The 22,595-nt window shown below is 50.6% G+C and overlaps 10 protein-coding genes across 10 annotated transcripts; 5 read left to right on the top strand and 5 right to left on the bottom strand.

Moving 5' to 3' along the window:
• Positions 1 to 80: 80 nt before the first annotated feature.
• On the top strand, positions 81 to 2,746 carry BJX67DRAFT_204097 (mitochondrial distribution and morphology protein). Its single transcript, XM_071025501.1, has 2 exons — positions 81 to 1,014; positions 1,068 to 2,746. The coding sequence occupies exons 1-2, from the start codon at positions 222 to 224 to the stop codon at positions 2,363 to 2,365; spliced, it is 2,091 nt and encodes a 696-aa protein (XP_070883530.1). The 5' UTR covers positions 81 to 221; the 3' UTR covers positions 2,366 to 2,746.
• Positions 2,747 to 8,116, top strand: BJX67DRAFT_204098 (GTPase-activating protein BEM3). The gene is made up of 4 exons (XM_071025502.1): positions 2,747 to 3,202; positions 3,266 to 6,811; positions 6,875 to 7,489; positions 7,549 to 8,116. The coding sequence occupies exons 1-4, from the start codon at positions 3,127 to 3,129 to the stop codon at positions 7,551 to 7,553; spliced, it is 4,242 nt and encodes a 1,413-aa protein (XP_070883529.1). The 5' UTR covers positions 2,747 to 3,126; the 3' UTR covers positions 7,554 to 8,116.
• Positions 8,093 to 9,251, bottom strand: BJX67DRAFT_360799 (uncharacterized protein). Its single transcript, XM_071029806.1, has 3 exons — positions 9,201 to 9,251; positions 8,962 to 9,132; positions 8,093 to 8,875 (listed from the first exon to the last, which is right to left on the bottom strand). The coding sequence occupies exons 2-3, from the start codon at positions 9,029 to 9,031 to the stop codon at positions 8,235 to 8,237; spliced, it is 711 nt and encodes a 236-aa protein (XP_070883528.1). The 5' UTR covers positions 9,032 to 9,132; positions 9,201 to 9,251; the 3' UTR covers positions 8,093 to 8,234.
• A 92-nt stretch (positions 9,252 to 9,343) lies between these two features.
• BJX67DRAFT_203909 (18S rRNA methyltransferase BUD23) lies at positions 9,344 to 10,456 on the top strand. Its single transcript, XM_071025500.1, has 2 exons — positions 9,344 to 9,491; positions 9,543 to 10,456. Exons 1-2 carry the CDS (start codon positions 9,469 to 9,471, stop codon positions 10,357 to 10,359), a joined length of 840 nt encoding a protein of 279 aa, XP_070883527.1. The 5' UTR covers positions 9,344 to 9,468; the 3' UTR covers positions 10,360 to 10,456.
• A 496-nt stretch (positions 10,457 to 10,952) lies between these two features.
• BJX67DRAFT_373739 (isocitrate dehydrogenase (NAD(+)) IDH1) lies at positions 10,953 to 12,557 on the bottom strand (the record flags this gene model as incomplete). Its single annotated transcript, XM_071031444.1, has 5 exons — positions 10,953 to 11,040; positions 11,094 to 11,997; positions 12,098 to 12,172; positions 12,236 to 12,296; positions 12,525 to 12,557. 5 exons carry the CDS (start codon positions 12,555 to 12,557, stop codon positions 10,953 to 10,955), a joined length of 1,161 nt encoding a protein of 386 aa, XP_070883526.1.
• Positions 12,558 to 13,501: 944 nt separating this feature from the next.
• Positions 13,502 to 14,000, top strand: BJX67DRAFT_360790 (mating alpha-pheromone PpgA). Its single transcript, XM_071029805.1, has one exon. It carries the CDS (start codon positions 13,608 to 13,610, stop codon positions 13,950 to 13,952), a length of 345 nt encoding a protein of 114 aa, XP_070883525.1. The 5' UTR covers positions 13,502 to 13,607; the 3' UTR covers positions 13,953 to 14,000.
• A 324-nt stretch (positions 14,001 to 14,324) lies between these two features.
• On the bottom strand, positions 14,325 to 15,962 carry BJX67DRAFT_360788 (uncharacterized protein). Its single transcript, XM_071029804.1, has 2 exons — positions 15,417 to 15,962; positions 14,325 to 15,360 (listed from the first exon to the last, which is right to left on the bottom strand). The coding sequence occupies exons 1-2, from the start codon at positions 15,537 to 15,539 to the stop codon at positions 14,698 to 14,700; spliced, it is 786 nt and encodes a 261-aa protein (XP_070883524.1). The 5' UTR covers positions 15,540 to 15,962; the 3' UTR covers positions 14,325 to 14,697.
• Positions 15,963 to 16,040: 78 nt separating this feature from the next.
• On the top strand, positions 16,041 to 17,719 carry BJX67DRAFT_203690 (proteasome core particle subunit alpha 7). Its single transcript, XM_071025499.1, has 5 exons — positions 16,041 to 16,216; positions 16,267 to 16,332; positions 16,396 to 16,554; positions 16,629 to 16,955; positions 17,017 to 17,719. The coding sequence occupies exons 1-5, from the start codon at positions 16,214 to 16,216 to the stop codon at positions 17,344 to 17,346; spliced, it is 885 nt and encodes a 294-aa protein (XP_070883523.1). The 5' UTR covers positions 16,041 to 16,213; the 3' UTR covers positions 17,347 to 17,719.
• Positions 17,486 to 18,278, bottom strand: BJX67DRAFT_383593 (lumazine synthase RIB4; the record flags this gene model as incomplete). The annotated part of the gene is made up of 3 exons (XM_071033488.1): positions 17,486 to 17,900; positions 18,017 to 18,182; positions 18,236 to 18,278. 3 exons carry the CDS (start codon positions 18,276 to 18,278, stop codon positions 17,486 to 17,488), a joined length of 624 nt encoding a protein of 207 aa, XP_070883522.1.
• Positions 18,279 to 18,747: 469 nt separating this feature from the next.
• gfa1 (glutamine--fructose-6-phosphate transaminase (isomerizing) GFA1) lies at positions 18,748 to 21,236 on the bottom strand (the record flags this gene model as incomplete). Its single annotated transcript, XM_071033487.1, has 5 exons — positions 18,748 to 18,968; positions 19,020 to 19,181; positions 19,240 to 20,633; positions 20,741 to 21,172; positions 21,232 to 21,236. 5 exons carry the CDS (start codon positions 21,234 to 21,236, stop codon positions 18,748 to 18,750), a joined length of 2,214 nt encoding a protein of 737 aa, XP_070883521.1.
• Between the last annotated feature and the right edge of the window lie 1,359 nt (positions 21,237 to 22,595).

The raw sequence follows: 22,595 nt of genomic DNA, 5'->3' as shown, positions 1-22,595 counted from the left end.
TTCGTGTGGAACACTTCAAATTTTAGTTGCAAACAAATCAAACTTTCCCAGGTGACAGAAGAGGCGGGATGATTCATAGGAATTTCTCCAGCCGCTAGCCTGGCTCAAGCTGCTCCGACAGTTGGATCTCCCTTCCACTCCTGCCGAGTTACTAAACCCTTCCGGAATCATACCTATTTTCGCCGCTGTTGTAGCGGGCACCCCAATATGTGACCGTCGCGATGTCTGGTATCTTCGGACGCAGACTTTACGTCGGCTTTTTGGAGACGGCAAATCCGTACCTCAAACGTGGACTGCGCTTAAATCGCACACAGTTTCATCTTGATACACCCTCTCCAAGCGACCCTATCTACAACTCCCTCTTTAAGAGACATGTCAAGAAGTTTTCAACCGGCTCCCCTCGAAAGACCACACAAATTACCCGACGGTTCGCATCTGGAAGTTTTCTAGTTCTCGGCATCTCTCCAAGCTCTCCTGCGATAGAAACTGGCGCAACGTGCGCAATCGCTCCAGAAAAGGTATTTTCACATAGAACATATCCTTCTGATAGACCACTTCAACACATTTTATCGCGAAATGCACAAAAACGGGGACTTCGAACGAAAGAAGACGATTCATCGAAGACAAACGCGCGATCAGAGACAGCCAATCATGCAGGTGCAAAAGATGTCAAAAATGGGCATAAACACCAAGACCTGAAGCCAGAGCCGCTGTTACACGAACAAAACCCCGGACCAAGCCCGCCGAACCGCCATCTTATGAACCGCTTACCACAGATGCCGCATCTTCACCGACCCACAAAGGAAGAGTTGTTGGCAGCTGCCACCGGTTTCTGGTCTAGGCTCAAGGTCCGGTTCAAATGGTTTTCGATTCGGAGCGTCCGTCCCTTCAACCTTGACGAGATCACTGCCCTTTTCTCTTGGGTGCTGTTGGGGCATGTCGTATGGATTGTTCTGGGGACGACCACCTTTTTCTCCTTATTGATTCTTGCAATCAATACTGTGTTCGCTCAGGGTAAGTGACGCAGGTGCAACTTTGACACTCATTTCCATTACTGATATCAACAGAAACCCTTGCCGGGTGGGTCGGCAACTATCTTACCAGGTCGTCTGGTGTAAAGGTGGTGTTCGAATCTGCTATTGTTCCTAAATGGAGGGGTGGCGTAATCACATTCAAGAACGTCTTTGTATCTCGGCGACCCGGCCAAGGAACAGGGCATGTCAGCAAAGGTTCTCCAAAGACTGCTGCAGCTGCGGCAGCCGCCGCTGCGTTGAGTGACCAGCCTAGCGCCGAGCTATCTGATCAGCGAATCCCGTCGGAGGACGAAGAAGACACCAATTACACCCAGTTTGACCTTTCGATAGAGACGGTCAATGTAACATTGTCATTCACGCGATGGTTAAATGGGAAAGGGCTCCTTCGTGACGTCGAGGTGCAAGGCGTGAGGGGAGTGGTTGATCGCAGATCGGTATATTGGTCGGACGACGCTCTCGATCCCAAATCTTATCGGCACGAACACAGTCCCGGAGATTTTGAAATCGATTCGTTCAAGATGAGCGACTTGCTTGTGACGGTGTACCAGCCGAACAACTTCAGACCATTCTCCGTCAGCATTTTCTCTTGTGATCTCCCGCAGCTGAGGAAACAGTGGCTGTTTTACGACTTCCTGTCAGCCAACATGATGTCCGGATCATTCGACAATTCCTTGTTTACTATTCATCCGCGTCAAACCCATAGCTTCACCGGCGCACAGCTTGACAACGGAGCAGAAGAGGACGGCAAACCGAGTCCTTGGAAGAAGCACAGCAGGATACGCATTGATGCACTGAATATCGATCACCTGAATCGCGGAGTACAGGGGCCATTTGGCTGGATCCATGAGGGAAATGTCGACATTGTTGCCGATATTATGTTCCCAGCCGAAAATAATGAGAGCCTTGCAAAGGTAATGGCCGATTTCTACGATCGGTTAGAGGCGACAGTCACGTCGAATCGGTATATAGAGGACTCGGGGTCACCAGAATCGCTTGAATTTGACGGGGGTGGGTCGACGGATGACAGACGCTTCCTCATCACGGACTTGCGACTGCATCTCAACAACGTCAGGGCGGTGGTTCCCCTATTCACCCGAGATCTCTCCTATGTCAACAATGCGCTCATACGGCCCATTGTCGCTTATATCAATTCGCGGCGTACTTTCATTCCTGTCAACTTCCGCCTTGTCAAAAGAGTGGGGGATTTCGACGGTAGCTGGACCGTCTTCGATAGCGGTCTTGTGGACGATCTCTCGGTAGCTGTAGGTCTCAACTTTGCTCCTATTTGTTCAGCCGGTGCGGTCACAGCTGACGTTCAACTAGGTATATGATGCATTTGCTCGCGATGTTGTTGATGAGGAAGCACGCAAGCGACGCTTCAAGAAGGTCGGCTTTTGGTCGCTTCAATTGGCTGCCCAGGCCATTTTTATGGGGATGGCTGGCAATATAGCTTAACACACTGTACACTTATGTATACTCTACGATAGCATTGGGTTGATGGGCGTTGTGGGTTAAAGGAGTTCTAATACAATCCACCTGCTCTTCCATTTACATGAGCGATCGACCATCGCTGAAAGGCCGCAGAAGCGAGAGAGTGGAATAACAACAGCGTCGTCTTGCAATGAAGACGCAGAAGCGGAGGGCGAGATCACCAGAGACAAAAACCATAATGATTTTTTTGTGTTTGCTTGCCCTTTCCACACTTTGCTTTTTCTTTGGAGAGATGAGCTGGAACGCCTCAGCGAGTCTCAAGCCAAAGGTCTTGTCGGTTGGCAGAAGATCTTCACTTTAATAATAATCTGATCAATCTCCCCGCTTTGGCTTCGCTGTGCCAAACTTTCTTCGCTACCACTCCTCTTTTTCCCGCAAACTTTCTCTGTTGTGCCTGGGGAGCAGGAAAATAACGATACAAGGCCGAGGTCCATCCGATTTCTTGGGCCTCCTCACTGCTTTCTTGATGCATATTTGAACCCCTGAGCACTGGTGCAGAATCCCAGTCCAGCCGGCTCGAAGCTAGCGCCAACGACGTGCAAGCGCCCCTGTGGCCCGAACCCCATGCTGGTCTCGTTGAGCTTCGCCTCCTGATCAAGTCATGTCGCAGGCTCAGCGGCAGGGGAGTGACCACACTTTCAGCTCCCTGCGTTCAAATTTTGCGGCTTCTCCTCCAGGTAAATACCACCCCTCCTTCAATCTAGCTCCAGCAGGCAATCTTATCTTCGGCGACTTTCTAGCGTTGCGATCGGGCGCTCAACCCTTTCGTTCAGGATCGGCTGTCACTGCTTCCCCCCGCAAGCATCCGCCCTCTCCCTTGCATATGAGCGCACGAACCCTGTCGCCCCAGCGGACCGATTCGAGTCTGTCCCAAAGAACGGCCTCACCGAGCTCATCGGCAACCACGTCGCCGCTTGAGAGCCTGTCCACTATCAGCGAGATAGCCCACGCCGCGTTTCCTGCTCCCCCCACGAGAACCAGCCCTATCCCGCCTAGCCCGTCATACGCGTCCAGGAAACAGCCTCTTGGAGAGGTCAGCCAGAATGATCGGAAAATGACCGAGCAGACAAAAGATAACAATAACACTCGCAAAGATTCTGATGCAGCCGAATCTAGCCACTCAATGTCCCCCTCTATCATGTCACCTATCGGCTCTCTTCAGTCCATCACTAGAGAAAGGCCTGGTCAACGCGTAGTGCCACGTACTTCGTCGATTGACTCAGCAATTTCGTCTCTTTCCTCTGCTTCTCAATCACATAAGTCCTCATTTGACGTTAACGCAGTGAGCCAAGCCGATATTGACAATTTAATAGCCGCGGCTGGGTCACCGGAGGCTGTTATTATACATCTATTGAGGGAGAAGCACCATGCAGCATCCCAGAATTCTCAGTTATGGAAACTCGTCGATAAGCAACGAACCCTCATAATGGGCTTAAATAAGGACATGGAACGTGCGCTGAAGGACAAGGAGCGGTACAAGAAGAAGGTTAAGGACCTCCAGGCCTCGACCCCGCCACTCCCATCAACGGAGGTTCATCCTATACGACCTCTTGCTATCGGTATCAAGGGAGCTTCAAAGGGCGAGTCACAAATGTCGGGTGAGCTTCCGAAGCAGGAAGGTCTCGATGGCAGCGAAACTACCGGCCAGCCCCAGCGCGCCGAGATTGCAGACAGCCGCGATTCCCCCAACAGTGGCCTCAGTCTGAAACAACTTATTGAGACAGAGCTACTCGCAGAAGAACCTGACTTGCGTTTCGAGTCACAGAGCTCTCAACAGTTGGCCTCCATACAACAGATGTCAGCTGCGAGCCCAACCTCTTTGACCACTCCAGGCTCTGCAGTCGGCGAGTCTAGCTTCAGCACGAGCAAGGGCCAAAAATCACCAAATCCGGCTCGGAAACCCCCACCTGCCCCGCTGAATCTAGGACCCCGGGATCGCGCGGTCGGGGTTCCCCGCGAACCGTCTGATTCTGAATCGGAGTATGAGGATATTCTAGCGGTTGAAGAGTCGCCAGTAGAGCGCGGAAGGAGGAAGACCAGAGCAGACGATGACCGGGAGCGTGAAGCGGTCCAAGATCGGGACCCCCAGAATCATAACACTTTGAGACAGACACAGCCGCTCTCTCCAAGGGACGCTGAGAACACTGTGGGTGCCGGACCACCGCCATTGGACATACGCCGAGCGGAACCGACAGAACCGTTAGCAGCTGCTTTGAACCCTCAGATAATGCAGGCGTCCCTCACTGATCGGCATATTATGAATGGCCCAAAGAGCCCCGGTTTACCGCTTAGCCCAAGACCCGAGGACCGACCGCTTGGTTCACCAATGCCCCGGATGCCAAGGGAAATGCAGAGTTCGTTCTCGTCACTAACGATGCCTTCAGGGCACAATATCTCTGGCCTTGCATTATCTCCACGTTTGGGCAAGTCCCAAACACCGTTTACGCCGGGCTCCCAATTGGCGGCCAATACTCCTATGCACGTTCAGATTCCTACTGATCCACGTATGCGCCCCATCCCTTCGATTGACGCCGCCGTGAAAATTGATAGCCCTCAAACCCCGTCCCCTAAACTCAACGGGATCTATCAAGGGTTGAGGTCAGACGATTACCCTCAACTTCTTTTGCCTCCGAACGCACTCCCTCTCATTCAGGTGAAAGTGTCCTCATCGAGACTACGGCCCTCCAGGAATAGCTACATGGTTTCGAAGCCCCACGATGAGGAGCCAGTTTTCACACTGAGCGTTTTTTCGCGTTCCGAGCATTCAGAGCTTTGGCGAGTCGAGAAAGTCATTGCCGCCCTCCCCCAACTCGACCACCAGATAAGGCAACTGTTGGGGTTCCAGGGAAAGCTACCAGATAGGTCTATTTTCGGCGGTCATTCCCCTGCCAAAGTGGATGCGAGGCGCGTCGCTTTAAATTCATATTTTGAGACTCTCCTCGATACCCCTATGGATGAGAAATCAGCGTTAGTGATTTGTCAGTTCCTTACATCCGATGCGATTGAACCTCGGGATGACGAGACGAGCTTGCTCAAAGGCAACCAGCAAGCAGGATCCGAGCTTTTACGTGGCCCAGATGGAAAGCCCAGAAAGGAAGGCTATCTAACAAAGCGGGGAAAGAATTTTGGCGGCTGGAAAGCACGATACTTTGTTCTACATGGGCCTGAACTCAGGTATTTCGAAGCTCCAGGCGGCGCACATCTGGGGACCATCAAAATCTACAATGCTCAAATCGGAAAACAATCACAACCCACGGCTGGTCAGAGCGGTTCTTCTTCCCAGGTTGACGACGACTCTGACAACCAATACCGTCACGCATTCCTCATTTTAGAGCCAAAAAAGAAGGATTCCTCCGCTCTCGTACGGCACGTTTTGTGCGCTGAAAGCGACGAGGAGCGAGATGCATGGGTCGAGGCGCTCCTCGAATACGTCGAAGGCCCATCGGAAAACGAGACCCCCACGAGTGCTCAAACTCAAGTATCCGAGAGTAACACCGCAAATACTGCTCCCAGAAATAAGTTGTTTTCGAACGGTAGCAAAAAGAGTAGTAAGGGGACTGATAGTCCGGACTTAGATACCTCTGATACGGTTCAGGGTTTTAGCTACGACGATGCTGTGCCAGCCGAACCACCTATTCTCGGTCTTCCTTCTGATGCCAGAACACCTAGGTCACCTATGTTCCCCCCAGGTTCGCTTCAGGATCCCACTGACAATCAGGCGGACCACGGCCAAATCTCCGCTAAAATGATATCTGCTCCCACCAATGGCGTTGTGATTCAAGATGCTGGAGCTTGGGGTAATAAGGCGACAAGCAATACCAAAGAGAAAAAACGCAGTATCTGGGGCTTCCGCACAAGATCGTCAATCGACCTTGCTTCACAGCTTCAAGGGACCTCTGAGACTCCTGCCATCCAAATCCATGGCGCCGCTGGCGAGAAGAGGGATCTTGTGAAACCGGTTTTCGGAATACCCTTGGCAGAAGCGGTGCGGGATTGCGCACCGTTCGACGTTGATGTCGATCTACCCGCCGTTGTTTACCGCTGCTTAGAGTATCTTAGGGCGAAGGGAGCAGAATCTGAAGAAGGCATTTTCCGATTAAGTGGATCGAACGTTGTCGTGAAAGCGCTGAGGGAGCGATTCAATACCGAAGGAGATGTTGACTTCCTTGCCGCGGATCAGTATTACGACGTGCATGCTGTGGCCTCACTCTTCAAGCAGTATCTTCGGGAGCTGCCCTCAACCGTCCTCACGCGAGAACTTCACATAGAATTCTTGCGTGTCCTTGGTAAGCATATCAGTTGGTGTTATGCATATTCAAGGGTAACCGTGCTGATATCGTTCTTTCTAGACTTTAACGAGAAACAAAAGAAAATTGCTGCGTTTAATTCCTTAGTGTACAGGCTCCCAAAGCCGAACTTGGCCCTGTTGCGAGCATTGGTTCAATTTTTGATCGTTATTGTCAACAATTCCGATGTCAACAAGATGACTGTCAGAAACGTGGGCATTGTCTTTGCTCCCACATTGAATATCCCGGCCCCGGTATTCTCGATGTTCCTTACCGAGTTTGAGGGAATATTCGATCATGTACCGGAATTTTCGGCAAACGCAATGGAGCTGATGGTCGATAACTCCCTTAACCCTGAAGACATACGATCTCCCCGACGCCAGATGTTTTCTGATATCCCTACGCCTGCGCATAACCAGATGTCGTTTCCGCGACCAGGGGACCGTCCAGACGACCATAACGTGCAGCACGATACCGGCTTCATCCCCATCCAGCCGAACTATGAAGCGTTTTCTCAGGGCAGAGCCGAGAACCACAACCAACCCCCAGCGGCTGTCAGCAGGATGTTGTCGCCGGAGTCTGACAACGCTCGCTCCGCTAAGGCCAGCCGAAGGGAGAGCAACATCCTATTTATGGACTTCAACGATGACGCATCTCCACCTTCTCCTGATAATCATGGTAAGAAATCCAGTCATGTCACTTATCCGCTCTAAGATCATCCCACTAACTTTGAGGAGCGTGATTTCGAATCAAATTGAACAGGCATGTTGGTGGTCCCCGGCTGGTTGGACAACGCCGTCCTCATTTCCGCCTGGGTAAATTACACCTTAGTTAACAGCTCCCCCGCCCATTTCCCTTCCGCTATCTGGACCATAGAGTTGGTTCCGTGGCCGGATAACACGATTCGAACGATTGTGCAACGACGTATATAAATGCCCGACTCCGGAGTACATCCAAGCAAGAACATAGGGGTTGTTTAATTCTAATGATAATCCAGAGCCTCAGCGTCTCTTCCTACCTCCTTAAAGCCACTCTTGTTTAGTTCTTGTTTATCGAGCTCCTTCGACTTGAGCTATGGATTCCTTCATCTTTCTTGAATGTTGTTTTGTCAACCCCCTTTCTATGAATTTCTTTTTGTGCCTGGGCTTGCGTTGACGGACTCAGGATCCTATACCCCATCGTTTTCTTCAAATAGGTCTTACGTTTGATTTGTTCAATACTTCTCACCGTTGAGCGGCCGAGTCGTTACTAGGCGCAATTAGCAATTTACACATTTAACATCTCTGAGATAGCCTAGTTGAAAGCTTAAGAAATAATCGTATACACTAACCCTCGTTAAATACCTCGAACATTATCAAGACTTTACATGCGCCATGTTATCATACATATACCTATCATTGGCTATATCGTACTGGCATTGGTCCTAAAAGCGTTTCGAACGATCTCCTGTCCAAAACCCTATCAATTCCCCATTTTCACTAACCCAGTCTCGAACGCCGTCAACTAGCGCTTTCGCCATCCCCTTATTCTTATTCTTCCCATCCACCACCCCCAATGTATCCCGACTCAGCCCTGCCGTCGGAACAGGCTCGCCAGTCGCATACTCAGAGCCCATGGTAGGCAGCACATTCTCACCAGCACTCAAGCTGACGAACAGCGCAAATGGGACCAGCCACACGCAGAGTCCAAAATACGACGCCACCTCCGTGAACGTTGGCATATCCCCCATATTAGCCTGGTACGGCTGTCTCCAGCTTGTTGCGTCCCGTGGAGGTGTAATAGGTTTCGAGAAGTGCCGGAACCAGAGCCAGTGGTTTAGGCCGACGAGGACGCAGGAAAGGATGAACAAGGGGTCGGAAAGTTTCACGACGGGGAAACGCCGGAGGTTACTTGCGTACACGATATGGGAGGCAATGCTGAGGACAGACAGGAAAAGGGGGAACTTGTCGAAGAGGAAGAGGAAAACTTGGATGATTATTATGGCGTATATTAGGCGGGTTAAGAGGCGGCGTGCGAGGACTGTGTGCTCTTCCACAAGTTCGGACAGGTAGTAGAGCCCCGACGCTGGGGCTCCCGTTAGCAACAGTTGGCAAATAGAAGCGATGTCCCCGTGACGATAGTCGCGGGCATGCGCAGGTTGGTTCTCTTACCTATAGCCAGGGTGAGGAAACAGAACCCAACGATCACCCCCAAGTATCCTACCAATGGTAAAATCCACATGGTTGAAGGCACCGAAGCGCGCCGCGTTCAAGGTCGAGACGAGAGATGAGAGCGAATTGAAGGGAGGTGTGGCTCACGGCCGTATAGATAGTTGCGCCCAACTATATAATGAAGAGTATCAGCACGAGTTCCAATGTAGAGAACGCAAGGTCGAATGGGCAGGACGGACGAAGTTTGAGCCTCGCTTGTGCAGTATAGATGCTTGGGACTTGACTCGACCATACATAGATAGATGGGTTTATGCCTCAGGCCAGAAACCCCTACGCCAAGCCGAGCGGTCAAGCAGAAAAATATGGAGAGCAAGCACTATGGTGGTAAACGGAAATCTTCCCAATGATTCAGTAGGGTTTGTGTTCCCTCCACGCCTTCCAACACCTAAAAGAAACTATCCAATCTTTGAGGAATAACTCGAATTATACTGCGCCGAAGACCGCAAAATGTCGCGACCCGAAGATGTCTTGTGAGTACACCTCATTAGTGAAAATCCAGTATCACACTTATGTTTTCGAAGACCTCCAGATTTGTTCTACGACGATAATGAGTCTCGCAAATATACAACTTCATCGCGTATTCGAAACATCCAAGTGGATATGACACATCGAGCCCTCGAGCTTCTCGACCTCAAATCACCATCTCTAATCCTCGACATCGGCTGTGGCTCCGGACTGTCTGGCGAAATTCTCTCCCAAGAACCCTCCGAGCAAGGCGGGCCCCATACCTGGATCGGGATGGACATCTCGCCTAGTATGCTGGATATAGCGCTCCAGCGAGGTGTAGAAGGGGATTTATTTCTTGCGGACATTGGCCAGGGCGTACCGTTTCGACCGGGAACATTCGACGCTGCAATCAGTATTAGTGCTATTCAATGGCTATGCAATGCAGAGTCGAGTGATGTTAGTCCCGAGGGCCGTCTGCGGAGATTTTTTGAAGGCCTTTTTGCCAGCCTCCGACGCGGCGGGCGCGCCGTTTGTCAGTTCTACCCAAAGAATGATATTCAGCGAACGATGATTAGCGGTGCGGCGATCAAGGCCGGGTTCGGAGCCGGTATCCTGGAAGATGACCCCGGTACGAAAAATAGCAAACTATATCTTGTTTTAACTGTTGGTGGGGGTGGTCTGCAAGGTGATATCACCGGTGTTGTGGATGGTATGAATGATGTTGATATTCTGGACGCGAGGAGAAAGACTATGGAGCGAAGCCAAACTCCATCCACCCGGAAAGGCGATAAGGCTTGGATTATGCGGAAGAAAGAACAAATGGCCAAGAAGGGAAAGGTTGTCAAGGCGAACTCGAAATATACCGGCCGCAAGAGGCGCCCCGCCTTTTGATTCCGTCGTCAGAATTTTTTAATACCCAAAACCAACTAGCTGCGCCAGTGCCTGTGGCCAACTCCGGGATGGCTCCAGAACGCGCTTCTTTTCCCTGCTCACACCGAAGTTGCTCACAGTATGTGCTAGCGACAGAGCCTGCAGGAGCACGTCGCCTCCATTTTCGGAATGTTTTGTGAGACATGTCAGTATGGTCACCTACACCCGAAACTAGGCGCGTGATGAAGAGCTATCATTTCTAGAGGCAAGTTAACGGCTAGAGACCTGGTTTGACGGTCTCTTTCGGATTCTCCGAGGCGTCCTTTGCGTCCAGGACCGCATCGCGATAAACTCCAACGAATCGAATCGAGGGTGCATGAAGATACTTCTATTGGAATCATACATATATATCCTTACACATCCTGATCCACCGATCCCTCTATCGCGTCAAATGCACAGGGCGCCTTTAGTGGTATTTTGGTAGAAGTGATACAAGTTGCGGCAAAGCCATCCAAGACGCCCATATGGCCTCCCGAACATTTGCCTGTACAAGGTCTCATCGCCGAATCAACAGTTGGAATCGTTTCAGCTTATCTCCTTAATAAAAGGAAACATCACAGAGCAGCCTCCATCTTGTCAAGGACGGCGCGGGTGAATTCGTGGGTGGTGGCCTGTCCACCCATGTCACGAGTCCTCGTTTGACTGAAGAGACTCGTTAGCAATCTGAATTAGATGACGAACAGCGTTGTACTCACCCTTCACCTATAACGTCGTAGACAGCCTTGGAAATTCGGTTCGCGTGGTCGTCGAGGCCGAGGTGGCGAAGGAGCATAGATCCAGACAGAATCATAGCGCTAGGGTTGGCTTGATCCTTTCCTTTGATATCGAGACCAACGTGGCGGCAGCCAGGTTCGAAGACGGCGACCTCACGTCCCATGTTGCAACCAGGAACAACGCCGGGTCCACCAACAAGGGCAGCACCAATGTTAGAGAGGATACCACCATACAGGTTGGGCATAACCATCACGTCGAATTGCTGGGGTCGGGAAACAGCTTGCATGGAGGCGTTATCGACAATCATATCATTGACCTCTAGGGTAGGATAGTTTTCAGCGGTCTTGTGGAAGGTGCTGCGGAATAGGCCGTCTGCAAGCTTCATAATGTTGGCCTTATGGATGCAAGTTACTTTCTTTCTGTTGTTGGCGAGGGCAAAGCTGAAAGCAAACTTGGCGATGCGCTCAGACTTGGCACGAGTGATGATCTTGAGCGATTCCACAACACCTTGCACGGACTGGTGCTCGAGACCGGAATACTCGCCCTCAGTGTTCTCACGAATGATGCAAAGGTCGACATCATTGTGGCGGGTTTTGTATCCGGGTATGTTCTTAATGAGAACCACTGAGGCAAAGATATCGAGCTCTTGACGAAGAGCGACGTTGAATGACTGGTGACCAGAGCGCTCCACCGGGGTGAACAAGATACCCTTCAGACCTAGTTTGTTTCGTCGCAGAGAGGCAATAGATTCCTTGAAGAGCTCTTCGGAGTGCTTGTTTCCGGTGTCCACGCCACTGACATCGACTTGCTCCCACTCAATGGGCACATTGTCGGCCTTAAAGATAGTCTTGACGGACTCCGCGACTTCGGCACCAATACCATCACCTGTTCATTTAGGTACAGAGACATTAACGGCCTGAAAAATCTCGGACCAAAAACACAATGGGCGTGGAGTACCTGGGTTGGGGGTGCTAGGCTGACATACCGGGAATGAGCGTCACGGTGTATTTACCACCATACTTTGTGGGCTTGAAGATGTCCTGCTGAACGGTCGCAAAAGCTGGTATCGGGAGTCAGTCGAAGGTTTCTCCGAAGATCGGATATTTTGGGGACTATTACGCACATCTTGCCGCGACTGGGGAGCGGACAAAGGAAGTCTGGGCGGCAGCGCGTCGGAAGAGCGACTGAGAGATAACATTGAGTCAGTAAAGTAGGACGGACGGTGCTTAGATGATAAATAGTGAGTGTATTTGCAGGTGAATAAAAAGTATGTGGAAGAGATTGAGGCCAAGAGTGAGCGATCGTACGCGACATCGCCGGACGGAAGAATAGAGAGCGAGGTGAAAAGACACAGGAGAGAAAATGTACGATGTACTGGCGAATTCTGTGGGGTGGGAGTTCGATTGACGTACCTGCACCGGCTGGACTGTCCTTGGAGAAAACATGTTGAATGGACAAAGGGCAACGTACAATTGAGGGGAGAGGCGCTGGAAGGGAGTCCTGGGCGAGAGAAGAAAATGAGAATGACAGGCGGAAGACGGCAGCCAGAGAGAGAGGCGCCAAGGAAAAACGCCGGATTGTCTCGGCATCCGCATCGCTCGGGCCGATCTTATCGAACAGTTCTCAATCAGCAACATTTCTGCATCTTCCATGAGCTCGAGTCCCGCCGCTCGGCTCTCTTCGACGTCTCTTCATCCAATCCATCCTCAGATCTCAATTCAGATCCTGGCAAAGTATGGTGCATGTACTATACATTCCATAAGTCTTTCCTGTTTGGTACATCAATAGGGCACTTTCTTTGTCCTCTCAATAGCGATTGACTTTCTATTCACAGAATGGCACGTTATTGACCTTATCAAAGCTGGCTTGCTCTATTGAGCTACAAATGCGGGATATCTGAGTTTTTCCGGACCTCAGCTGAGGGGACCTCTCTTTCCTGCACTTTCATCTTATTGACCCCATGAAGTTCAGGTTGATTGACCTGCTTGTCATTTGCCAATCTGAGCTCTCTCGACCCCTTGTTCTTGATGCAAATCATTCTTGGCCAGTGGGAACGAGCGGCCTTGGGAGTACCTTGGCCCGCTTTCAGGAACCTTTACTCCCTAATGCTCGATCTATAAGCGAACATACGGGGGACTTTATTGAGCAACTCACATGCCTCCATTCAAACCTGAGAAGTCTTAAGTCCTATTCAGGATATGGAACTCTTTCTTCCATACTTCCAATGGAGGCATATGCACGAATAGCGTGGCAAGATCTTTTCAATGAGCCTTTCGTGGAGGGCTTGCAGATACCCGGACGCAATTTGGGGGGGATGTATGTTTCGTCGACATGTATTTAAACCCATAAATTTCCACATTCATTCCCACTCCGGAGAGCGCCTGATACAGAGCCAGGAAGCTCGTTCTTCTAAAGATACCCACAAAATCCATCCGAGGAAGCAAGCACTTCCTTCCCAGTGATACTCCTTGAGTTTCTACTTTTACCATTCCACCATGAAGCTCCTCTCGATCGTTCTCACCGCGCTGGCCACCAGCTCCGTGCAGGGTGCAGCTTTACAGAGATGGTGTATGTACCCGGGCCAGGGATGCTTCCTCGTTAAGCGCGCCGCCGACACGACTCAGGAAGTCAAGCGCGCCGCCGACGCCATGGCTGACGCTATGGCTGAAGCCAAATCTACCCTCGACAGATGGTGCCACTTCCCCGGGCAGGGATGCACCAAGGCCAAACGAGCAATCGAGGCTGTCGACGATGTCAAGCGCTCCGCCGATGCTCTTGCCGAGGCAATGGCCATTCTTGATGAACTTGAACCTGAAGATTTGCAGGAAGTTAAGGAGTAGACGTGGTGTGCACACCCTTACCAGTGACGCCGTACGACTCGAGATCGCGCCGTCCATATTGAAAGTGTATACTAATCCTTGGGCTGACTAGGAGTCCTACTGGAGCGCCATGTGTCCTGATATACCGAAACCGAACTGAAATTCACCAAACGAATTGGGCCATGGTCGCACAAATATTTTCCATTACGCTCCTTCTCACCCAGAAGTCGCCAGCTCCAATATGCGTTTGAACTATGTGTCGATATTTGATCTGTCAGTCTCCAGTTCTCCTTTCCGACTTGGTTTGCGGATACATGCCTGGATCAGGAGTGGATTGGAGCCAGAGCGAAAAAAAAAGAAAAAAGAAAAAAGAGAAAGGAAAAGAAAGGAAAAGAAAGCAGTAAAGGAAACGAAGGGGACGGGGAAAGACGCAATTCTATCATGATACCGTGGAAAGCCATGTGGTAGCCCTATGTCTACGTAGATTTATGACTATTTCGGGCGGACATGGGGTGGGCTGGCTTGTTACATACCTTATTTTACTTTCGCTCGTCCAATGAAACCCAAGCTACCTGTATCCTTCAGTCATGCCGGGTTAGGACCCCTAGTGCCGCTATGAATAGTTTGTTAGTCGTTACAGATAACAATCAATTGTTCACTAGGCATCTTAGCACGTATTCTAGAACTTCGCCGTGTTAGATCATATACGCGGTCTGTACTCTCCAAATTTACGCGAAGTTCTGCAGTCAAGGTTTCATCTCGCCTTCTAGTACTCCATTGCCGTGTCTTGTGTTCGTTCCCACCACCGCTGCCCTCCGGTTTGATATATAGGGTCCCTGGAAAGATTGTACGGGGAACCAGTTGTGGGCTCATTCGCAAGAGGGGCCACTCGACGGGCACGGGACTCGCCGGCGATGAGATCATATCCAGATAGCATATATGGCTCCGCAAAACCGTGAGCGCTGTCACGTTCCGAGGCCAAATCGTCCATCTCAAGATCATTGGTGGACGCCACTTGACTCACCTGTAAACCTCCCCGAGCGCCCGCGCCAGGTTCCGGGCAAATCTGCCACATTTGGATCAGTCGGGATTGCTGTTCTGGCATCGCATTGGCAAATAGTTCAAGTTGTCCTGGGGAAAGAGATGAGGGATCAACGTTCTGCCGCTTGAGCGTCTCGAATACCCATTTGAATCCCACATTGAACCTCGAGATGTCGTCCCTCTGCCCCGGCCCCGACGTATTGGCTCGCTGTGCTACATGTGCCGAGTGATGATAGTGCTGCGTGATACTATACGTAACCGGCGGGCTGGATATTTGTATTTCCTTCCTCCCCGGGAGTGTAGGGACTTCCATATTCATGTGCGTGTTGAAGAGGGCCACGAGATCATCTTGTGCTTTCAAGTCGCCCTCAGACGCCGATAAACCGCACTGGTTGTTCTTTTGGTCAGATGTCAAGTAAGCGGTATGGATTCAGAGGTATCTACCTGGGTGCAATGAGGGTTCCCCACGAAATCGGCTAATATTTCAGAAATGTCTGTCACATGCGCGCAGAAGGGGCAACTGTGCAAGATGGAAGACGACATTGTGCGGAACGGCCGCGGACACATAATACGAGAATGGCAACGAAAAGGCAAGATGAGAGAAGTTCGAGTGTATTCACTAGATCTAAGTTCGAAGGTTCGATGCACAATATATTCGGACAGAGAACAGGTAAGAGTCAGGAGGGAGTGTCGTCAAACTGTAGTAGCAAGTTTTCAAGAACACTCGTTCGGGTGCACCACGAGGAGTTCTGGTACGGAATCAACCGAATCAATCATTTCCAGGCAGATCGCCGGGAGATAAACCATTACGAAAAGTGGGTTGGGGTGGCTGTCACAATGTCGGTGCCCAAGGGTTGGGCATGCAGCAAGATCTTCTGTCTGCGGGCCCAATGACCAGAGGCGACAGGCAGAGAAATGTGGAAAGCGTGCGTTATCAATGCTTGAGAGCTGGGGTCACCCTTTTAAGAGTGGCACCGGTCCTGGATGAATGAGCCGAATCCAGACGCCTCTGGTTGGGAAGAAGCGAGGAAACAGTCATGTGACAAAGCCAGGCAGGCAATGTGACGAAGCTCTCTCAGGCAAGCCGCTGCTGCCGAGCGGGTCATTTTAGAAGCTCTCCCCGGTCTCTTTGCTCTGTGTTTCAAAGCATTGTGCCCGAACAGTCTTTCTTACTATTTCCGCACTAATATATTAATTGCTACGACGGTCTTACGTTCTGTGATAGACTCAAGTTTTCGGCCATGGTTTGTTGTTGGTCCCTTCGCACTGGCATCCTAGCTAATATTGATTCCAGACATCCATCGGCACAGGTTACGATCTTTCAAACTCAGTGTTTTCTCCTGATGGCCGGAATTTTCAGGTACTATAACCCTTCATCCAGGAAATTCATGCGGATCATGGATAACAATGCGTGACGTGGTAGGTCGAGTATGCTGTCAAAGCTGTTGAGAACGGCGGTACCGCCGTAGGTATCAGGTGCAGGGATGGTGTCGTTTTAGCTGTTGAGAAGATTATAACCAGCAAGCTCCTGAAGCCGGGAGCTAACAAGAGGATATCTACTGTGGACCGCCATATAGGCGTTGTAAGGCCGCCCCATAATGGCCCTCTGAAATGGCAAGCAGTCTGGACTAATCTGGGTGTTTCCGCAAACGACAGGTCTCCGCCGGATTAGCACCAGATGGCCGTCATTTTGTCTCCCGTGCTCGCGATGAAGCGTCCTCGTGGCGAGGTGTTTACAAAGGACCCATCCCTGTTTCCGCTCTCGCAAACCGCCTTGGGAGCTATGTACAAGCCTACACACTCTACTCTAGCGTGCGGCCTTTCGGTGTAACATCTATCATTGGAGGTTGGGATTCGGAGGCTGAGCTGGCTGTGGATGGTCAAGTAGGGAGCGGCCCGAAGTCCGGTTCTGGTGGTAAGGTCGACAAAGCAAAGTCTGGAGGACCGGGTCTATATATGATCGAACCGAGCGGTCTTTATTGGGTACACTATCCTGATCATCTTCCGCGTCCCCTCAACGCCCCGCATGCTAACTCAAATATAGGGGTACTATGGCGCTGCGACGGGCAAAGGAAGACAGGCAGCCAAGGCTGAACTTGAAAAGCTAGATCTCGCCTCGAAGAAAATCAGCCTGCTCGAAGCTGTAAAGGAGGCGGCGAGGATCATCTATGTTGCCCACGAAGACAACAAGGATAAGGACTTTGAACTGGAAATGAGCTGGATCAGTTCGCTAGATGGCCCAACAGGAGGTAGACACGAAGAGGTACCAAAAGAGCTACTCGAAGAGGCGGAGCGAGCTGCTAAGCGGGAACTGGAAGGAGATGATGAAGATGAGGAAGACGGAGCGAAGGGAAGTGAGAGGATGGAAGAATGAATGAAGCTAGCAAACTACTCCTGCACATGTTCACCAGCAAAGAAGCTCTTCCTCAATTATCTTTTGCTCTCAACTGGAGCAAGAATCCTACCCTGTCATCACTAGGAGATCTGCATTTGCGTTATGCAACCCAGTTCCCTTAACGAAGCACGCCTTCCGCCCAGCCCTTTCTCCTCACGCCCAGTTCAACCGCCGCATTGCCCCAATCTTCTCCATGATTGTGCATACCCTTGGTGCCCAATCCAGCCCTTTCAAGTCCCTGCTGCTCATTTAAAAGCGTAAGCACGCCGAAAATTACGGGCACCCCAGTGTCCAGCTGGATACGCATTAAACCGTGTGTGACTGCTTCCGAGATGTACTCGAAGTGCATCGTCTCACCCTTGATGAGAACTCCGATAGCAATAATCGCATCGTAAGGTTTCGAGGACGCGGCAGAGGTCGATGAAGCCGTTTTGCTGAGGTCCGCCGTGGAAGAAGAGAGCAGATCCGTTGCGCTGATGCCTTCACCGGATGACCCCGCTTGGGCGGCCTGTACTTGAGAGGCTGAATAGATACTGTAGAATGAAGAAGAGAGTTAGGTTTTTTATTCAAGGCAAAGGGTAGCGTATACAGAATATAACTGTAAGCATTTGAAGAAGACAGAGTGCTTGGGCCCAGTGTGAGATCTCACCGCTGTACAGTATACGGTAACTCGTAGCTTCCTGGGACTGTGTGAATTTCGATGTGATCCTCCGTCACGCCAGATGCTAGTAGGGTCTTTTTAGCCCCGTCCACAAGGGGTGCGATAATCCCCATGTTCCATCTCGCGTGAACAATGGCAATCCGCAACCCAGATCCTGCACATTCTTAGCAGACAGTGGATGGCTGTGGAGGGGTAAGGAGTTCCCACCGTCATATGTCTGAGGAGCCCCAGGACCCTTGAGAGACTGCATTGCTATAAGATCCAAGAAGACTGAATATCTGGAATATCAAGTGTGCAAGCTGGGATGATATATAGTGCTGAAGCTGCACCTGTTGTTACTCGTGAGTCGTCCTTTGGCTCTGCCTGACCAGGACTGGGAGTGAATTGTGGGGAAGAGCAGATCCCGCCCGAGCTTCGGACAAGCACTCCCACTTCGTCTATTCTTCACAGCCTGTAATCTCCCACAGCGTTCTTCCATAAGAATTCAAGAGCGCGTATCACACTCGCTACTATTATTAAACTTTGCTAGCCATACCAGATGTAATACAGAAACCAGCTCAGGCCCCGAAAAAATATCCAAGGCCGTACGGGGATCACACGCAAGCCCTCCCTGAGACGACGTTGAGACAAACCACTCGAAGTCAATGACACCGGTTGCCCCCTCCCAATGGCTGCTGGTTCAGAAATTCCAGAATCATTTCCAGCTTCCTCATTGTCGTCTACTCAACAGTGACGGACTTTGCGAGGTTCCGAGGGAAATCAACGTTCAACCCCTCTCCCACGGCCAGCCAGTAAGAGATTAGCTGGAGAGGAATGACGTTAAGAAGCCCTTGGAGACAATCAACGGTCTTCGGTACCTCAATTTTCTCGGTCTGCGCTGAGGAGAATTCAGGGTCGTCATGATTGCAAATCACAATTGGGCGACCACCTCGAGCAATGACTATCAAACAATTAAGACGCCGCTCGTATCATTATTCATGCGGGAACTAACCTTGTTGGTAGGCATTCAGGGACTTGGTGAAGAGCCCATCTCGAGTAAGGATCATGATGATGGGCAGGTTCTCGTCAACAAGAGCGAGGACGCCATGCTTCAGTTCACCAGACATGACGGCCTCACAGTGCAAATATGAGATTTCTTTAATCTTAAGGGCACCTGTTTATCCAGATTAATACGGCGTACTTCGAAACTGGGACCGCGTTCGTATACTAACCCTCAAGAGCAGTCGGGAATTGGCCACCTCTGCCCAGCAGAAGTAAACTCTTTTGGTTCTTGAAAAAGCGTTCACACATTTGCTTTATGGGCTCGTTGAGCTTGAGTATCTCCTTAAATTGATCGGAAACCTTGGAAAGGCCTTCCATGATCTCTTCCCGTCTTTTCTGCTTCGAAGCCCGGTCTTCGCTGAGAGAGAGAGCGAACATAACCATGGCAACGAATTGAGATGTGTAAGCTTTTGTAGAGGCAACACCAATCTCTGGACCTGCGTTGATATGGACACCGCAATGAGTCAGAAGAGAGATAGAGGACCCAACAACATTGACAATTCCAACAGTCAAAGCTCCCCGCTCAAGACAATAACGAAGAGCCATGAGTGAATCCGCCGTTTCACCGGATTGAGAGACGAATACGCATGTGTCGTCACGGAAAACTGGTGCCTCTCTGTCTAGGAAGTCAGAGGCAAGTTCGACCGCAATCGGGATCTCAGTAAGTTCTTCGAACACTCCGCGGACTGCCATACACGAATGGTAGCTAGTACCACAGGCAATGAAAATGATCCTCCTGCAGCGACGAATCGTGGAAATATACTGTCTGAGTCCACCCAATGTGACTTGCTTGTTAGCAACATCCAGGCGGCCTCTCATCGTGTTGACCACTGATTCAGGCTGTTCAAAAATTTCCTTTTGCATAAAGTGATCGAATTTACCCTTCATGATTTCCTGAAGTTCGAGTTCCAGGGTCTGAATAGCACGAACATTGGATGTGCCATCATCCTTAGTCAACCGATGGATGTTGAGTTGGCCTTCATGAATGTGCGCAATGTCGTCGTCCTCCAGATACAGAACCTTCTTAGTGTGCTCAACGATTGCAGAGGGGTCAGATGACAAGAAGAACTCGGCCGGCTGAGGAATTCCGTCATCGGATAGGAAAGCACGGGACTGGGACCGGTGGAGTAGAGATTTATCGGGGGGCGCAAGGAGGCCAGTAGCCGACTTCTTGATAGCAACGTTCTGGGAAGCCTGTTCCGCGGGAAGAGCGACATCCTCCGAATATTCAACATCCACAAAGTCGACCTTCATCTTTCTGGAAGTCCTCACACCGATAACAAGGGGGGAACCCTTCCGGGCAGCGATCACTTCATGAGGATAATGAACCGATTTGATCAAAAGACCAAAGGCACCTGCAAGTTCTTTCACAACCGCCTTAGCTAACACCGTGAAGTCAATGTCTGGCTGCTGGTCGTACAAATACTTGGCGAGTTTAGCGATACACTCTGTGTCTGTTTCTGTCTCAAAACGGAATCCCTTGCTTTCCAGGAGAGCCTTCAGCTCCTTGTAGTTGGTAATGATACCGTTGTGGACAACAGAGAACTCCCAGTTAGGGTCAGATCTGTACGAAACAATCATCGTCAGCCTCGTGATCTTTCAATTCTTGACATCCCCACGACAACCCCGAATCAAATGCCGCAGAGCAGGGTTTAAAAGCCCGTAGCTTACCTGTGAGGATGGCAATTCCGTCGGGAGGGCGTTCCATGGGTAGCCCAACGCGTGTGGGAGATTCCCGCATGAGATTCAAAAGATTTGGTGAGATCAGGTTTGGATTCTTCAATAAGCTCCTTCAGCTTGGCAACCTTTCCAACTTCTTTGAAAGCACAGACTTCATTCTTCTTGTCGCCATCGACTGCAAGCCCGGCAGAGTCATACCCTCGATATTCAAGCCGAGAGAGTCCTATTGCGTAATTGACGTGAGCCAGAGAAGCGAATTCAAAGTGCACAATGAACGAAGCCAGAGGGTCTGACGGGAGGTAAATGGATTCGGAAAGTGGAAACCTTGTGGGATTGTACAAAGGGCGCATACCGTTGAGCAATGTATCAAGAATGAACTTGCGGTCCCTCTCAACGAGGTAGTTGATGTAGCCGAAAATACCACTAGGCGTTGTCAGTCCTGTAGCACGAGGACAGGAGACGCAGCGTCAATGTCAACTTACCACATGGCTGATTTGAGTGTTGTGAGGTTGAGGTGGCGAGCAAGCCCGGTGTCTGTGTTTTAGCCGGCGAGGAGCGAAGTACAACTCTCGGGAACGCGGACAGGTTGAAGTGCTGCAGCGAGTGATGGTTGACTGTGAGTGTTAGTGGGGGCAACTTCAGAGGATTGAAGGAGGGTTACAGCGGTGATCACACAGGAAGAGGGCTAAATTGGCTGACAAGGTGCCGGATGACCGAGAAAGGAACCTGAGGAGATGAAGAGGTGATTGAAGGGTTGATTGAGAAAGATGAGCTTGGAACTGAACGAGGGACAACACAAGACTTTTGGAAGGAGAGGAGGAGCTCTTGTTATGAAGGTTTTATGTTGTGAGATTGGCCCACCTTGGCTTCCAAACCAGGGAAACTGCTATGGATGCCCAGGTGGGCACCACGACTAGTGGCCAATAAACCGCCTCTGCGCCTCACCCAACCCAACAGTCATGTCTCACTTTCTTCCTCCTGGGTTCGGGACCAGAATGGGAATGATTCTATTTTCTGGCTGATTCTGTGAGGTAGAGAGGTGGTCAACCCCACCCAAAGATCAGATTGAGGAGATGGGTGATTATTGTTATTCTTAGCTCTTGCTTGAGGAATTGGCTCGGCGAAATGGTCAGTTCCTCTCGGTTCTTGGAGCTCAGGGACGCGAGCAACAACTTCTAAGAATAACACACCCATGATATTATACATCCCCACCCGACTCTTGTGCTCTTTCTCGACCATTCCCAATGCCCCTTTTTCGAGAAGTGCATTTTGAATCCCAGTATCAGTGACACAGGCAGGAAGACACATTCCTTCCAATATGCCTGACAAGAAAGGCAAATTTAAAAAAAAAAAAAAAAAAAAAAATTATGTCAACGGGGTCAAGCTTAAGTGATAGGGCCCGAGCCGAGCTCTCGTCCGTCGACCGCAGGCTTGGGGATCACTCAGCGCTGCCCTTGCCTTGTTCAGCTCAAAGCCCAGCCGACGCCGAAGCTGGGGCCTTTTGCGAGAAGCAGACCTTACAAGCCAAATCTTCTTTCTTTTTTCGCAGGAGACTTTTTGGAATAGCTAGCATTTCTGGAGCCGCCTCTCCTCCAGGGGAAACAAGAATGCGTACCCAAGAATATCTCCTCTGAGTGCCTGCAGTTTGGCAAAAAGTTTGGTGGCGACGTCGGAATGCTGGAAATTGTCCCCAGGGTGCCCAATTTTTCCTCTCTGAGAAGCCGCCCCAAGACTCTTTTCTCCCTCTTTGGCTCTGAGCTGAAGTGGAAAAGCAAGAGGGATGCCGGGGGCTTCTATTTTTAAAACAGGACGTTCGAGAGAATTGCTGTGTGAATGGAGTTGTCCT

This window comes from Aspergillus lucknowensis, assembly GCF_044049455.1.
Source record: "Aspergillus lucknowensis strain CBS 449.75 chromosome Unknown BJX67scaffold_39, whole genome shotgun sequence".
NCBI classification, from domain to species: Eukaryota; Fungi; Ascomycota; class Eurotiomycetes; order Eurotiales; family Aspergillaceae; genus Aspergillus; species Aspergillus lucknowensis.
The sequence above is the reverse complement of the archived record's forward strand: the minus strand, read 5'-3'. Positions and strand labels throughout refer to the sequence as shown.